The 17,128-nt window shown below is 42.0% G+C and overlaps 1 protein-coding gene across 1 annotated transcript in view; it reads right to left on the bottom strand.

Annotated features, from left to right (window-relative positions):
• Positions 1 to 17,128, bottom strand: part of LOC132834706 (mucin-2-like) — a gene marked incomplete at its 5' end in the record, with an annotated part of 42,427 nt that overhangs the window by 12,151 nt on the left and 13,148 nt on the right. Inside the window, 8 exons of the mRNA XM_060853668.1 lie at positions 1,001 to 1,065; positions 1,163 to 1,296; positions 3,518 to 3,672; positions 6,209 to 6,273; positions 8,994 to 10,330; positions 12,689 to 12,834; positions 13,056 to 13,114; positions 15,283 to 15,407. Of these exons, the coding sequence (XP_060709651.1) occupies positions 1,001 to 1,065; positions 1,163 to 1,296; positions 3,518 to 3,672; positions 6,209 to 6,273; positions 8,994 to 10,330; positions 12,689 to 12,834; positions 13,056 to 13,114; positions 15,283 to 15,407 (2,086 nt within the window). The remainder of the gene's footprint in view (positions 1 to 1,000; positions 1,066 to 1,162; positions 1,297 to 3,517; positions 3,673 to 6,208; positions 6,274 to 8,993; positions 10,331 to 12,688; positions 12,835 to 13,055; positions 13,115 to 15,282; positions 15,408 to 17,128) is intronic.

Raw genomic sequence — 17,128 nt, 5'->3', positions numbered from 1 at the left:
TTCAGTAAAACGGTCCTGTGGCATTATTGCTAAGAAATAGGAGGAGGTTCTCGCTAATTGTTTTCGCCAATATATACAACAAATACACGAGCCAATCATCATCATAGTTTTAAACCTTTTCTTTCCCAATCAACCTTTCAGAGATACCATCACTTTCCCAATGAACGGCTTATGCCCAAAACATCGATTTTCCTGCACCTCAGATGCTGCCTGACCTGCTGTGCTTTTCCAGCAACGCACTCTCCACAGAGATATCATCACAGTAGGTGGGACTTGAGCCCAGGGTTTTGGATCCAAGGTTAGGGAAATTACCACCGTGCCACAAGGCAGCCCAGCCATCATTGCATTTTGATTTTATTCTTTAACCTAGTTTTCTGAACAACCTGCTCAGAGATGTTATTTGCACACCTCTGGAGTAGGGTCTTCAGGTCCAGTCATAGGGACATTACCACCGAACCACAGGAGAGTCCAGTCATCATCATATTGCGGCTTGGCCCCTAATTTGCCGCTTGGCTGATGAAGAGTTTGTGTTTGAAGCGTTGATTCTCCTGCTCCTCAAGATGCTGCCTAACTGGCTGTGCTTTTCCAGCACCACATTCTCAACTCTGATCTCCAGCATCTGTAGTCCTCACTTTGATTACATAAGACTCCAGGTCTGCCCAGTGACATGAATGAATTAAACCTGCACTCTGCATCCTAACTGAATTAATTAATTCCTAACTTGCCATTGAAACACTGGGATATCATCAGGGTGGGCGACTTCAAGATATTTCTTACATCCTTAGGACCTTATAATCAATTGGAGTGATTTCCATTCCTCATTTGGAAGTTCTAAGATTAGTTGTTCAACTTTGACAGGAATTTAAACACCTTCAGGTGATTTTAATGAGCCTGACGATGTGATTTAGGCTCCTGTGTTGCCAAGGGGCATTGAATACTGAAGCACAAATATTCACCGCAACATAAGCTTGAAAAAGAAATGGGATGGAAGTGGACATACCTGAACACAACACTAGAATTAGGCAGCACCTCTGGGGAAAATCCTGATCTGAGAACGTTTTCGAGCTGTTTGACAGAAAGAGAAACCCAGTGAGAAAGACTGTATCATTAATCTCGGCTCTTTGAGATTTTCAAATTGTATTCACAACTTGTTGCTACGTACCCAGGAGACGACTGTATTTCGCAGGCTTGTAAAGTCACTGGAAGCATTGTTGGTGAGTGAAGCAGTGAAAGTCACGTTTTCTATCACAAACGTAATATTCAGAGAAACTGGCTCCAAATTGTTCACAGTGATATCTGAATAAAAAGCAGATGATCGGTTTGAAAACACAGTCAGCTGACAATGTAGATCATGAAACATTACAGTTTCTGTGTTCCAGGCGGAGTCTCTGGGAATTCTGATCGAGAATCTGTAGAGAGCAATCTGCAGATTCCAGTTTTCCAGCTACAGATTTTGAAATGCAGGAAGGTTCTAAGACAATGAGACATGTGATTTCTCAATATGCAACCTCCAATTTGGAGACCCCCCTCTCTGCTGTGTGCATTTATTAATTCAACCCTTCTACTCCCATCAACTTCATGGCTGCCAGTGGGTTGGAATTTGGTTAGGGGATTGGCACAGGCTGGTGAATAAGGTGACTGGGTGATTGGAGCAAATTCTGCTCCAGAGGACACAGAGCAGCAGAGAGAGAGCAGCAGAGCTGGTCCCAAGATACAGAATAAGGTTTTGATAAAACAGAGTTGTAACCCAAATGGGGAAGGTGAACAAAGGTGATGATGATTGCAAACTGCCAAACTCATGGAGCCATAATTTTCCTTTGAAATTAGAGAATGGAAAGCAGGAATGCTGAAACTGGGATTGATTTATCCAACAACCCCTGCAGAAAGGTAGAAGCAAAGTGTCAGAGAATAGCAAATCCCCACCAAAGGAGAACACAAAAAGTAGAACAAAGAACAATACAGCACAGGAACAGGCCACTTGGCCCTCCAAGGCAGCGCTGTCATATTTTGCCTTTCCACACCAAAACTGTTTTCACTTACAGCATCCATATCCCTCTATTCCCTTCCTATTCATGTATTTATTCAGGTTCTTCTTCAGTGCTGCTGTTGTGTCTGTGTCCACCACTTCCTCTGGCACTCACTACCCCTTGTGTGAAAGATTTGCCTCGTACATCTCTTTTAAACCTCCCCCATACCTTGCACCTTGAACCTGTACCCCCTAGTTTGATAGTAAACACTCATGTTTAGTTTGTTGAAAAGATTTTACACTGCTTTTTCAAGCAATGAGGATTGATTTCATTTTGAAAAGTGAATATTAAACACTTTAATACATGATCAAAACACAGGAAAGGTGCTTTTGGCACACTATAGAGCCGGTCATTCTGCCATTCACTACATGCCAAGATTTACTCACTAGATGAACCTCCTCACACTCTACAACTACAGGCAGTCATTGCTGGCATTGGGATTAGAAAAAGACTCCCTTCAGGACAGCAATCATTACAGAGCATTGAATGACCTTACCCTGCCAACTGGCTGGTTAAATAACTGTAGCTAATGACACAAAGTTAGGCAGCATTGTAGACAGTGTAGATGATAGCTTGAAATTAGGAAGTGATATTAATAGACTAAGTGGTGGACAAAACCATGGCAGACACAGTTTAATATAAACAAGTATGAGTTATCCATTTTGGACTAAAACAGGATAGGTCAAGGTACTTTCTAGATGGTCTGATGTTAAAAACAATGGATGCCCAAAGGCACTCAGGGGTTCAGGTGCATAGATCTTTAAAATGTTATGAATAGGTGCAGAAAATAATCAATTATTACAAGACAAGCCTTTACATCAGGAGGACTGGGATACAGGATGCAGAAGGTATACTGCAGTTATACAAAATCCACTTGGAGTACAGTAAGCAGATCTGGTATCACACCTTAGGAAGGATAGATTGGCGTTGGACAGAGAACAATGTCGGTTTACAAGAATGATATTTGAACTTCATGGGTTAAGTTATGAGGAGACATTATACAAATTTTATTTAGACTTTGGAAGGTTGAGCGGTGATCTGATCAAAGCCTTCAAAATATTGACAGGAAAACTCAGGGTAGATAATGATAAACTATGTCCTCTGATTGGGGATTCCAGAACTCAGGGCATTGTGTGAGAGGAAGGACCAGATCATTCAGGAGAGATGCTAAGAAACACTTCTACACACAAAGGGTGGTAGGGGTTAAGAATTGTCTTCCATAATTGGCAGTGAATGCTGGATCAGTTGTTAATTTTACATCTGAGATCAACAATTGTTAAGCAAATATGTTGAGAGATAAGGACCAAAGGCAGGTGTGTGGAGTTAAGCTACAGATCAGCCAAGATCTCATTGAATGATGGAACTGACTCAAGGGGCTGAATGGCACTTTTGTGTTCCTACCCACGGTTGAGCCGAGCTTCCTAAGTACCATTTGGGCCCAGACCTATATTTCACAACATGCTGCCCACTTTGTGAAATTTAATACTTACTGCCAGAGCGGATGCTCGAGCGAATGATCGTAAGGTTCCCTAATGTTTGATTGTTCTCCGCTGCATTTGCCAATATTTTCACTGCTTCTGAATTTGATAGTGGTATGGCATTAGTTTCAAATTCCAGCTGACCTATTACTTCAATGGATCCATTCCTGAAATGCAATAAATCATATCAATCCTTTTATTAGCTTCAGCAAAATAGCTTTTTATTTTCACATGTCAGATCACTATTTGATTTGTATTGTCGCATACAGAACTTCTAAACAACAAGCACTTCTGAAAGACCAATCTCGATTTATATTTTTTGGAAACAAATTGGCACTTTATTCCCACTGACTCCTAATGTAAGGCATTGAGGTGTGCTCCCCTTTCAGTGCTGCTCAGATAAATGGCTGAGTGTGCAGATTGATGAATTAGAGGATTAAATGTTGATCATAGTGTTATGTCAACTCTTCTATTTTCAGAATTCAGGTTGGACTGTTGCTTTTTCATTTGAATAACCCTTTGTGACTTCCCCCAGCTGGAGAGGTACAACATCTTTGCAACATCCTTTGTGATAGTTCACGAGTGAGTGCTCTATACTCACATCAGAGTGGGAACTTTTTATTGGTACCAGTACAGCTCATGTTCATTCAGATTGTTGCTGATTGAATTCTTTGATTCCCTTTTAAACACAGGAGAATGTGATGCCAACACAGACCGGAAGATGCAGACAGAGGCTATTCAGCCCATTGACTTGGCTTATGGCCCATTCAATTTTTTGTTTGATTCCCTGTGTGCACTGCTGGCTAGGCCAGCATTTTTTACTCAGAGTCAACCACAGCGTTGTGGATCTGGAGTCACATGTTGGCCAGACCAGGTAAGGACAGCGAAAAGAACAGAAATTGCTGGAAAAGCTCTGCAGGTCTGAAAACATCTGTGAACAGAAATGAGAGTTATCGCTTCAGGTCAAGGGACCTATCCTTGGAACTGTTCTGAGTTCTCAGGAAGGGTCACTTGATGTAAAACGTTGACTCTCATTTCTACACTTCTAGGCCTGCAGAGCTTCTCAACAATTTCTGACTTTGTTTCTGATTTACAGAGTCCATAGTCCTTTCAGTTTTAATCAGGTCAGGACAGCGTAAAGAAAATTTGTGAACAAGATGGATATCTACGACATTCAGCAGTGGCCACATGGTCACTACTGGGCTGATGTTTTAATTGATTTAATTAATTCCTCAATATTTTAGACTTGGAGGTGCCAGTGTTGTACTAGGGTGGACAAAGTCAAAAATCACACAACACCAGTTCATAGTCCAACAGGTTTATTTGGAAGCATTGGCTTTCAAATAAACCTGTTGGGCTATAATCTGATGTTGTGTGATTTTTTAACTCAATATTTTAGGGAATTGTGGATTACTAGTCCAATGACATTATCATGCTTCCCCAGATCTTTTGGGTTAGTCAGCTGATCCTGCCCTTATGAATAAGGGACGCAGAGTACAAAAACCAAGGAAGTGATATCGAACTTGCATAGAATAGTTGTTCAACTTCAGCTGGAGTATTGTGTCTAGCTGTGAGTGCCATATTATGTAAACAATGTGAGTAAATCGCAGACAGTGCAGAAGTGAGTTATTAGCAACGTTCTGGGTATAAGAAACGCCAGGCACGTGGATCAATTGAAGAAAGTGGACCCGTTTCCCTTGGAGGGAAGATGGCTGAGAGGAGGTCTAATTGTGTTTTCCAAGACCATGAGCAAGTAGTTAGGGGGTAAAGCTGTTACCGCTTGTAAAAGGCACATGAACGAGAGGGTCTAGACTTCACATGATGTGTGATTGAAGCAAGAGCAAAGTGAAAGTATGTTAGAGTAAGTAGTGCACTGTCTGGAGTGTGGGAAAGGCAGAGTCAATTGAGGCATTGGAGCATTTGGGTAGGTAGGGAGATGGGCTAAAGTAAGGAGACCCTACACCAGCCAAAGGCAGTCAGTGCAGGCACAATAATTCTCTGATCCTGAGACACTGCTACACCACCATCTCCCAACATAATATTATAATGAAATTGAGAGTGCAGAAGAAATTTACAAGGATGTTGCCAGGACTCAAGGAAGTGAGTTATTGGGAGAGGTTGGACAAGATAGGACTTTTTTCTAAAGAGTATAGGAGACTAAGGGGGGACTTTATAGAGATGTAGAAAATCAGGAGAGGCACGGATTGGGTGAACGCACTCAGTCTTTTCCCCAGGATTGGGGAATCAAGGACTAGAGGGCATCAGTTTAAGGTTAAAGGGGAAAGAATAAAGGGAACTTGAGTGGCAATTTTTTTCCACACAGATGGTGGTATGGAATGAGCTGCCAGCAGAAGTGATTGAGGCAGGTACGTAAACAATATTTAAAAGGCATTTGAACAAATACATGGACAGAAAAGGTTTAGAAGGATATGGGCCAAGTGTAGGGCTATGGGGTCAGAGCGAATTGACATTGAGGTTGGCATGACCAGTTTGTGCCAAAGAGCCTGTGTCCGTGTTGGCGAACACTATGATTCTGTGATTCTATATCCACTGTCCTGGCAACAGTTTCGAAGTCATGGACAAACTCTGAGAGGTTAGTTTTCTCCAAATTGCATCAGGGGTTGCAAATTAAAAACAAAAGCTATTAACGAATTCATTAACAAACCACGACCACTGACTGATTAGACTGAGTCCACTGCCTACCTGAAACTGGTGACATTGACTTCTCGAAAACCAGTACTTATAAATCGACGGAATATCATTGTAAGCTTTAAAAGAAAGAAACATTTTAGGATCCAGTCTGAATAATTTTCATAAGTAATCACTGATAACAGAATCTTGAATATTTATCACTTCAGTTGTGGTTCAACAAGTAATGTATTTGAATCACAGAACCCCTACAGTGTGGAAACAGGTCCTTCGGCCCAACAAGTCCACACCGATCTTCCGAAGAGTAATCCACCTAGAGCCATTCCCCGACCCTATTATTCTACATTTACCCCTGACTAATGCACCTAACCTACACCTCCCTGAACACTATGGGCAATTTAGCATGGCCAATCCATCTAACCTATAGATCTTTGGAGTTCCCGAATTGAAATGCTGTGGCTTGACGTCTCCCTTCAAAGACCTGAGCACAAAATTCTCAGCCACCTTCCCTCCAAGGGAAATGGTTCCAATTTCTTCCATTGATCCTTGTACCTGGCATTTCTCATACTCTAGTAACTCACTTCTGCACTCTCTGTGATGCACTCACATTGTTTATATAATGTGACACCCGCAGCTAGACACAATACTCCAGCTGAGGTTGAACAACTATTCTGTATAAGTTCAACATCATTTCCTTGGTTTTTGTACTCTACGTCCCGATTAATAAAGCCAGGATCACCCGACTAACCCAGAAGATCTGGGCATACATGGTAATGTCATTGGACCAGTAATTCACAATTCCCTAAAATATTGAGGAATTCAATAAAAACCTCAGTTAAAAAGAAACCGACAGTGACCACGTTATTGGCTGAGGTAGAACGTGAAGAAAATCTCCTCCCCCCATCCCTGAGAGTGAAGGTAGTGACTCAAAAGCTAAAATAAAACACAGCTCAGGACGAACCATCAGCAGATAAAGTGGCAAGTACAGGAGTTGGGATATCATGCTGAGGTTATACAGAACATTGGTGAGGTCTCCTGTGGAGTACTGTGCCCAGTTCTGATTGCCTTGCTGTAGGAAGGATATTATTAAGCTGGAGAAGGTTCTGAAATCATTAACCAGGATGTTGCCATGAAAAGAGGGTTTGAATTATAAAAATAGACTGGAAAGGCTGGGACATTTTCATTCTAGCCGTAGGAGGTTGAGGGGTGACCTTATTGAGGTTTATAAAATCACAAGGGACACAGAAAAGATGAATGACAAAGCTCACTTCCCCAGAGTGGGGGGAGTTTAAAACCAGGGAGAACAGTTTTAAGATGAGGGGAGAAAGATTTAAAAAAAGACATGAGAGTAATGTTTTACACCAAGACTGGTTTGTGTGTGGAATGAAATGCCAGAGGAAGAGGTGGTTATGGGTATAACTGAGTCCTGAAGCAGGCTTAATACCCACAACATTGACATTTCCATCTCAAGATGCTGCTGGATTTCTTTGTTCTTACAGCCTCCAGTTTGTCTACACTGGCTAGACCAGCATTTATTGCCCATTCCTAGTATTTCCTAGAGATCAGTTGAGAGTCAAACACATTGCTGTGGGTCTGGAGTCAAATCAGGTAAGGATGGTTTCCTTCTGTAAAAGGCGTTAGTGAACCAGATGGGTTTTTCCCCAACAATCATTTTGCAATCACCATACACCCTTAATGCCAGATATTTATGGAATTCATCATGTTACCTCCCATGGTGGCATTTGAAACCAGTCCCTCAGGACATTAGGAGTAAGCGAGGACTGCAGATGCTGGAGATCAGAGCTGAAAAATGTGTTGCTGGAAAAACACAGCCTGTCAGGCAGCATCCAAGGAGCAGGAGAATCAACGTTTCGGGCATCAGCCCTTCTTCAGGAATGAGGAGGGTGTGCCAAGCGGGCTAAGATAAAAGGTAGGGAGGAGGGACTTGGGGGAGGGGTGTTGGGAATGTGATAGGTGGAAGGAGGTTAAGGTGAGGGTGATAGGCCGGAGAGGGGGTGGGGGCGGAGAGGTCAGGAAGAAGATTGCAGGTCAAGAAGGCGGTGTCGAGTCCAAGGGTTGGGCCTGAGATGAGGTGGGGGGAGGGGAAATGAGGAAGCTGGAGAAATTTGCATTCATCCCTTGTGGTTGGAGGGTTCCTAGACGGAAGATGAGGCGCTCTTCCTCCAGGCATCGTGTTGCCATGGTCTGGCAATGGAGGAGGCCAAGGACCTGCATGTCCTTGGTGGAGTGGGAGGGGGAGTTAAAGTAACATTACCTGGGTCACTGGATTAACAGACTAGCCATCACCTCTTGTCCTCCATTGTCTGCTTACCCTTGAGCCAAGCTTAGGCTGTGCAGCAAAAATTGCTGTGGGGTTACAATTCCTGACACACTGTGGAGTTAGGGCTAACATTTCATGTCAAAGTCAGGTACCCAAACCAGAATGGAAAATTCTGCCTGTTAACTTTGATTCTCACTTCACAGCAGTAGGCCTACCTAGTATTTCTAACATTCTCAGATTTTATTTCAGATATTCTGAAGATGAAAAGCATATTCCATCAGACTTTGATTCACTGAATCATTTGAGTCTGATATTAAATGAGTCATCAAGGAATCATCTACGTAGAAGCAAATTCAGCATTATCAAAATGGCAAGATTAAGGGAAAAAAATTTCCATTCCATTAACTTCAAAATTTTACTGCTAAGATTTTCCATTTAAGGATAGGATCTATGCTAAATCTGCACCAGTGTAGATGTACACTTTGTAGATCTTTACAAAACATTTTAAAACACTCAATACTATATACAAGTAGAGAAGCAGGGGAAAAACAAACTTACTTGAGATTCTACGCTGTCTCGAAGATTCTGAAACTCAGGTGAAGTACTATTAGATAATGCTGATGTAAAAATTCCATCGAGAGCCAACATCACAGAAGTCACAAGAAAACCTGGTATTACATTGGCTGTTGTTGTTGCTTCTGTTACATTGGCTGTTGTTGCTTGTGTTACATTGGCTGTTGTTGTTGCTTGTGTTACATTGGCTGTTGTTGTTGCTTCTGTTACATTGGCTGTTGTTGCTTGTGTTACATTGGCTGTTGTTGTTGCTTCTGTTACATTGGCTGTTGTTGCTTGTGTTACATTGGCTGTTGTTGTTGCTTGTGTTACATTGGCTGTTGTTGCTTGTGTTACATTGGCTGTTGTTGTTGCTTCTGTTACATTGGCTGTTGTTGCTTCTGTTACATTGGCTGTTGTTGTTGCTTCTGTCACATTGGCTGTTGTTGCTTCTGTCACATTGGCTGTTGTTGCTTCTGTTACATTGGCTGTTGTTGTTGCTTCTGTTACATTGGCTGTTGTTGTTGCTTGTGTTACATTGGCTGTTGTTGCTTCTGTTACATTGGCTGTTGTTGCTTCTGTTACATTGGCTGTTGTTGTTGCTTCTGTTACATTGGCTGTTGTTGCTTGTGTTACATTGGCTGTTGTTGTTGCTTCTGTCACATTGGCTGTTGTTGCTTCTGTCACATTGGCTGTTGTTGCTTGTGTTACATTGGCTGTTGTTGTCGATGCTTGTGTTACATTGGCTGTTGTTGTTGCTTGTGTTACATTGGCTGTTGTTGCTTGTGTTACATTGGCTGTTGTTGTTGCTTGTGTTACATTGGCTGTTGTTGTTGCTTCTGTTACATTGGCTGTTGTTGCTTCTGTTACATTGACTGTTGTTGTCGATGCTTGTGTTACATTGACTGCTGCTGTTGATGCTTCTGTTACATTGGCTGTTGTTGTTGCTTGTGTTACATTGGCTGTTGTTGCTTCTGTTACATTGGCTGTTGTTGCTTGTGTTACATTGGCTGTTGTTGCTTGTGTTACATTGGCTGTTGTTGTTGCTTCTGTTACATTGGCTGTTGTTGTTGCTTGTGTTACATTGGCTGTTGTTGCTTCTGTTACATTGGCTGTTGTTGTTGCTTCTGTTACATTGGCTGTTGTTGATGCTTGTGTTGTATTGGCTGTTGTTGTTGATGCTTCTGTTGCATTGGCTGTTGTTGTTAATACCTGTGTGGTATTGGCTGTTGTTGTTGCTTGTGTTACATTGGCCGTTGTTGGAGATTCAGATGTAGTTGACACTGTGCTTCTGGTTGTGGGTGTTGATGTTCTGGTGGTGGTCATTGCTGGGATGGTGGTCGCTGAGAATGGAAAGAGTACTGTTTATGTTCCTGAACAATTTTAATGCATTCCGTTCTCTCTGGTTAATAAAGTTGGAATGAGATATCTCAAGAAAAAATGATCAACAGTGCATTTTCCCCAACATTGAATTAAAATATCCTATTACTATATTACAAATTAAGTTGCATTCTTCTTTTAATGATGTCTGAGACTCACTGTCCATTTGACAGACATACCACAACTGAAAAAACCTTCAACCTGATCTCATATGATTAAGTGAATAAGATAATGTTGCCCCTGGGCCATTAAAGTTCACTAAGAAACAATAGAGCATGAGAGGACATGAATTTTTCTTCATCTGAAGTGTGCAACGTCTTTGTGCAGGAACAGTAAAAGATATATGGTATGTCATAACATGCATTATTTTAATAATGTTGCAAATATTCTGAATATTCTCCTGCTCCAAACTATTGATTTTAAATATTTGTATTTGAATTATGGAATTAATGGTGGAGAAGTTTGAGGTTCTAAGGAGAGACCAAGATTGTCACATGGTTAACTGTGCCTAGCACCACCAGCTAAGATACTGTACTCAATATTATTATGATGGAATTAGTTTATGGAGATCCTTCTCTTTGTTGAAAAAAATTAACTCCATTTGGATAAGGTGCTCATAGCTCCATCTATCCCTTCAGATAGAAGATCACACAGCATTATTTGGAAGGACTCTGAGGTAGTTCTCAATGGGTCCTAACCAACATCCATCCTTCAAACAACACTTGAAGTAAATTATTCAACTATGTATCTCCTTGTTTGTGGGAGCTTGTTGTGCCTAAATAGGCTGTATATGACCTTCAGGTTGACAGTTATGGCTCATTCGTCTCAAGGGTCTCCAGTTAAACAACGCTTTCACTTTAGAATTATGTGCTCATTTTTGATTTTGACCAGGGTTTCACCCCTTCCAAGATCTGTAACCTTTTCCAGTTGCAGAAGACTCTGACATACCTGGGCTCATTTAACTATGGCCTCCGCACCGCCTTTTATCATTAGCCGCTGTCCCTTCAGGCGCTGTGGAATTCCATTTCTAAACCTCACTGCCTTTTTAGCCCCACTTTCCTCCATTTGTTTCCTCCATTCAAAACTAGATCTTTGATCAGCTTTTTAGCCATCTGCCTTTTGTGATTTAATGTTAACCATTGTTCAACGATCTTCATTTCTATTTCCTTTTAGCACCTTAAAGGGACTATATAAATAGATGCTTTTGGTGTACAAACTACAAAGGAATCGTTTGGCTGGATTTATAACTCTCACAATTTTGCATTGTCAAAAAGGAACAGAAACAAAATTGCACAGGTCGTAATGAATACTGACCTCTGTACTGGGATTGGGCAGGGAAGGAGGCACAGTCTCCATTTGTTCCATGCAGCACACCTTCACAGTGTTCAAGCAAACCATTCCAAAGTGGTACCATTGGCTCATAGAGTCTTGGAGTTGCACAGCGTGGAAAGAGACCCTTTGGTCCAACTCATCCATCCTGACCAGACATCCTAAATTAATCTAGTCCCATTAACCAGCATTTGGCCCATAACTGTGAACTCTTCCTATTCATATGCCCATCCAGATGCCTTTTAAACATTGTTGTTGTACCTACCCCCACCACTTCCTCTGACAGCTCGTACTATATTTTTCTCACCCTCTGTGTGAAAAAGTTGCCCCTTAGGTCCCTTTTGTATCTTTCCCCTCTCACCCTGAACCTATACCCTCTAGTCCTGGACTCCCCTAACGTGGAAAAAAGACCTTGTCTATTTACCCTATCCATGCCCCTTGTGATTTTATAAATATCTATAAGGTCACCCCGCAGTCCCCAATGCTCCAGGGAAAACAGCCCCAGCCTGTTCAGCTTCTCCCTGTAGCTCAAACCCTCCAACCCTGGCAACATGCTTGAAAATCTTTTCTGTTCCCTTTCAAGTTTCACAACATTAATTCCTATAGCAGGGAGATCAGAATTGCATGCAGTATTCCAAAAGTGGCCTAACTAATGTCCTGTACAGCCACAATGTGACATCTTAACTCTTATACTCAATGCTCGGACCAATAAAGGCAAGCATACCCAAATGCCTTATTCACTATCCTGTCTCCCTTCGACTCCACTTTCAAGGACTCTCTTTGGTGCACTCCCTTTGTTCAGCAACACTCCCCAGGACTTTACCACAACAAGATACAACCGAGGCGGGGGGAGGTCAGATTTATAACCTGTACCCGCCAGCTTGGCATGTCTCTGGCAGTTTGGAGGTGGTCACTCCTTACTTATTCACCATTTAGATTCACAGTTAAACACTACAAACAAAGAGAAGGTGTTATATTTATGGATAACATACTTGTGCCCGTAAGGAAGTTGATGTCCAAGTTGAAATCAGCATTCACGAATGTTTGATTGTTATTAATGATTGTTTGGGTAACAGTTGATTGCTGTGTTGTTCCACGACTGAATACTGTTGTTACATCTGCTATAGTAGATCCATTCCTAGATTGTAAAGAGAAACAAAAAAAAGAGTTTGGGAAATGGTTAAATTCAGTGGACTCATTGTAGCCTGAAAACACAGATGCATCAAATCTATTGAATGTACCGGCGAACTGGTTCTGGTACTCATAGGTACTACCAATAATAGGAAAGGGACCTTACCCTTACCGATAATACAGAGATATGTTTAACATTTTCTTTATTTTCAAGTGATTGGTACTTACCTAAATCCATTGACTACGACCTCAATGAAGTTCAGATTATTTCCAAAGACACTGTTCATCTACAGCACAAGAAGGCAAGAATAAATGTGTTTAAAAGGGGCCATGCAGTGGTCTCTGTGTCAGGTTCTAAGGACATGAATCCCTCCCGACGTGCCCAAAACAATCTCTCGCTCCTTATGGAGAACTCTGTATGAGGGGAGTGTCATCTGGGCAATCTGGCAATAGGAGTCAAGTTGCATGACACTTCCATTGTGCGGGATGGGACCATTCGCGACAGCAGATTCGCCGCAAATGATTAGCCACTGCCCTTTGACCACCAAGGATGCTTAGCCACTGCCCATTGGCCACTGAAGATGATTCGCCACCGCAAATAAGTTTAAAATGTTAGAGAACAAGCATATCTAAACTATATAAAATTGTCGTTATATTGGTTAAGGTAGTGTTTGCGTTGTTTCAGTAACAGTTATTTTCACTACAGGAGAGTTTTTTTTAAGCTTGTATTTGTTTTCCATTTACCCTCAAGTCTTCAAAATGGAAAAAGCAATTATTAGTAAACGTGAAAATAAGAAGTTTTACCACGATGGTTTTATATATGTTTTTGATAAACTGTCCAAGAGTGATTCAAGTATTAAGTTTTGGCGATGTGAACATTCTTATTGTGTTCTTATAGTGTTCTTATTAACGAATGTGTAGCTGATGTCCTTCAGTCAGTCCTAGCATCCTTACTGACGACAAGCAGCATGAAGAAAATAATTTGACGATAAAGGAATGATAGGAGTCGCAGATGATAGAATACAAAAAAATTGTTCTTGAATACGGTGAAAGAGACTGTACGGTGAAAGAGACTGTTTGGAATATCTTAGAGGAATAGCACATAATTATCAAATGAACTAAAATTTCATTGTTTAATATTAATGTGAGATTTTACTGCCATTATAAAGATTTTTAAAATATATTACCTTTTTCTGGTTAAAGTTTGTAACTCATTTTTATATATAAACCAATAAAATGATATTTATTTTACCTTTTTTTAATCAATATGTAGTATGTAGTTGTATAAATAAAGGGGACTGAGAAGTATGAAAGAACAGGCGGGAGGGAAAACAATCAGTACATTTATATATGTTTACGGTGGTGAATAGTCTCCCAGAGGTCAAACGACCCCAGTGGAGAAATGCTGGTGGCGAACTGGCAGTGGCTAATCATCGGTGGTGAATCTGCCGTGGCGAATCATCACCAACCCCCACTGTGAATGTTACAGATCGAAAATGCACACAGGACTCATCACGGAACGTATCAACTCTAGTGGAAGTGTTCGGAATCACATCAATCACCTCTCCAAATGGCCATTTAAACACTCCCGTTCCCGTGATCCATTCCAACATGATCCATGAATGAAGGGACAGGAACACTGAATGGTGGGTGGCGGGCTTCCACTGGGAAAAGGCCATTAGGCCAGGATGTTGTAATCCTGAGGTTTGATCAGGATTACATGATGAAGGACTTCCTGATGAAGGGCTTATGCCCGAAATGTCGAATTTCCTGTTCCTTGGATGCTACCTGACCTGCTGCGCTTTTCCAGCAACACATTTTCAGGTTTGATCATCCCAGGCTCGAATTCCTAGTGGGTGTCCCTGCTGCTTCAAGCCTTATACCAACAGGACTCATAAAGCTGAGCGCACCCAGTGTGGTGAGCTACCTCTCAACGGTGGTGACAAGCCAGTGCTCCAGTATTAACAGAGTACAAATGAATGTTTCAGAGCCTTTGTGCTTGGCAATGACCCATTCAGACCAAGTGCACCTCTCGTTAACTTGTGAAGCTGATTTCTACCCAAGCACTTTCATGGACCAAGAATTGCTTGGAGCTTTCTCAGAAAGATGTTTGTGCTGAATAAGGCTCTGATAGATCTTGGTAAGTGCCCCTAACAGAATATCACCACCACAATAACGGTAATGCATGGGGACTAACAGCAAATGGTGTGTGCTCAGTTTAACATGTTAAAGCTTCTAACTATACCAGCACTCCTTGGTAGAGGGCGAAGGCTTTAGTATTGTGCCTGTAAATCAATTATTCTATTCTCTCCCATGCAAATGTGTGTGGGCTATAAGCTGCGGTAATGAAACACTGCAGCTAAGCATGGCTGGAAATCTGAGAATATTATTTTTGCCAGTTTTAGAAAATTTCTTTTATATTCGCACATCACACAAGTCTGCGTGGAAGACTTACCACATTTGTCACTCTGGAGCTGAGTGCAATGAACTCAGGACTTGATCTATTGTTCAGCTCAATTGTGAAGGTAGTAGTTTCAAACCGTAGTGCCACTGGAATACTGTCAACTTCAAGACCCTGACCTGAGGAAGGAAATACCATGATAGATCACGTCTAAATGTACATTTACATAGCACATAGAACAGGACAGCACAGGAGTGGGCCCTTCGGTCCACATTGTTGTGCTGAACGTGACGCCAAGTTAAACTAGTCCCTTCTATCTGCCCTTGGTCCCCATCCATTCCTTGCATATTCATGTCCTTATCTAAATGCCCCTAATGTACCTCCATCCCCCACCACCCCTGGCAACATATTCCAGATTCCTACCACGCTCTGCGCAGAAAACGTGTCCCTCACATTTCCTTTGAACATGCCCCCTGTCACCTTAAATGCATGCTCCCTAGGTTTAGACATTTCAAGTCTGGGAAAAAGTTTCTGACCGTCAACCTTGTCTATGCATCTCATAATGTTATAGACTTCTGTCAGATCTCCCCTCAGCCTCCGCTCCTCCAGAAGAAAGCAACCTGAGTTTTTCTAACCTCTCTTTATAGCTCATGTGCTCTGGGCAGCACGGTGACTCAGTGGTTAGCACTGCTGCCTCACATTATTAGGGTCCCAGGTTTGATTCCAGCCTGGGGCACCTGTCTGTGTGGAGGTTGTACATTCTCCCAATGTCTGCGTGGGTTTCCTCTGGTGCTCTGGTTTCCTCCCACAGTCCAAAGATGTGCAGGTCAGGTGAATTGGCCATGGGAAATTGCCCATAGCGTAGGTGCATTAGTCAGAGGGAAGTGGGTCTGGGTGGGTTGGTCTTTGGAGGGTCGGTATGGACTTGTTGGGCTGAAGGGCCTGTTTCCAAACTGTAGGGAATCTAATCTCTAATCCAGGCAGCATCCTGGTAAACCTTTTTTGCACCCTCTCCAAAGCCTCCACATAATGTGATGACCAGAACTGCACACAATATTCTGGGTGTGGCCTAACCAAAGTCTTACAAAGCTACATTTACATCTCAACTTCTTTTCAGACAGCACATCGTCACCTACGTATTTAATTGTGTTCCCAACACAGGCGAGGGGGCCAGCACCACGCGAAGTAGCTGCTTTAAGCTGTGCAGATACACTCATCCATTTCATGTTTATAATGCATGCACTTGGACTGTAGGGATAGCTTAGTTCATAGACTGTATGACTGGCTTGTGAGACCAATAGTGTTGGCTCTATTCCTGTAGTGACTGAGGTTATTGTGAAGGACTCTCTTTCTCAACCTTGCTCTTTGCCTGAGGTGTGATGATCCTGAGTTTAACCGGAGGTGTTTTTTCTAATGAGAGATCAACCCTGACATTCTTCAGGGACCAGGGTGATTACACTGGAAGATCTTTGATTAAAATATGGGATGCAAAGAAGATCTGTCAATTTGGGATGTTCATCAAATAAAGCCCACATTTAATCCTTCTCTGCTTCCTCAGAATACAAGTAAGCTAATTCTTCCATCACTGCTACTCCCGCATGTATTAAGCACAGCCATTGGGATGTTTGTAAAATTGGGAGATGGGAGAAACTGGGTTTGCCATACTGCTCATACATTTCCCCATTATACTGACAAACATTACAACTAAGAATGAAAATTACACCAAAATGACTAAGAAATGCACAGAATGGTCTTTTGATGAGAGGGCAAACATTACTTTCCTGAGATGCTGCCTGGCCTGCTGTGCTTTGACCAGCAACACATTTGCAGCAATATTCTAACGTCTAGTAGTCTTGGAAATTTCCATCCAATGTGAACCTCCCTTCCGTTCTTTCAATAC

Source organism: Hemiscyllium ocellatum, chromosome 42 (genome assembly GCF_020745735.1).
Source record: "Hemiscyllium ocellatum isolate sHemOce1 chromosome 42, sHemOce1.pat.X.cur, whole genome shotgun sequence".
Taxonomy (NCBI): Eukaryota; Metazoa; Chordata; class Chondrichthyes; order Orectolobiformes; family Hemiscylliidae; genus Hemiscyllium; species Hemiscyllium ocellatum.
This window is presented reverse-complemented; position numbering and strand designations above follow the sequence as displayed.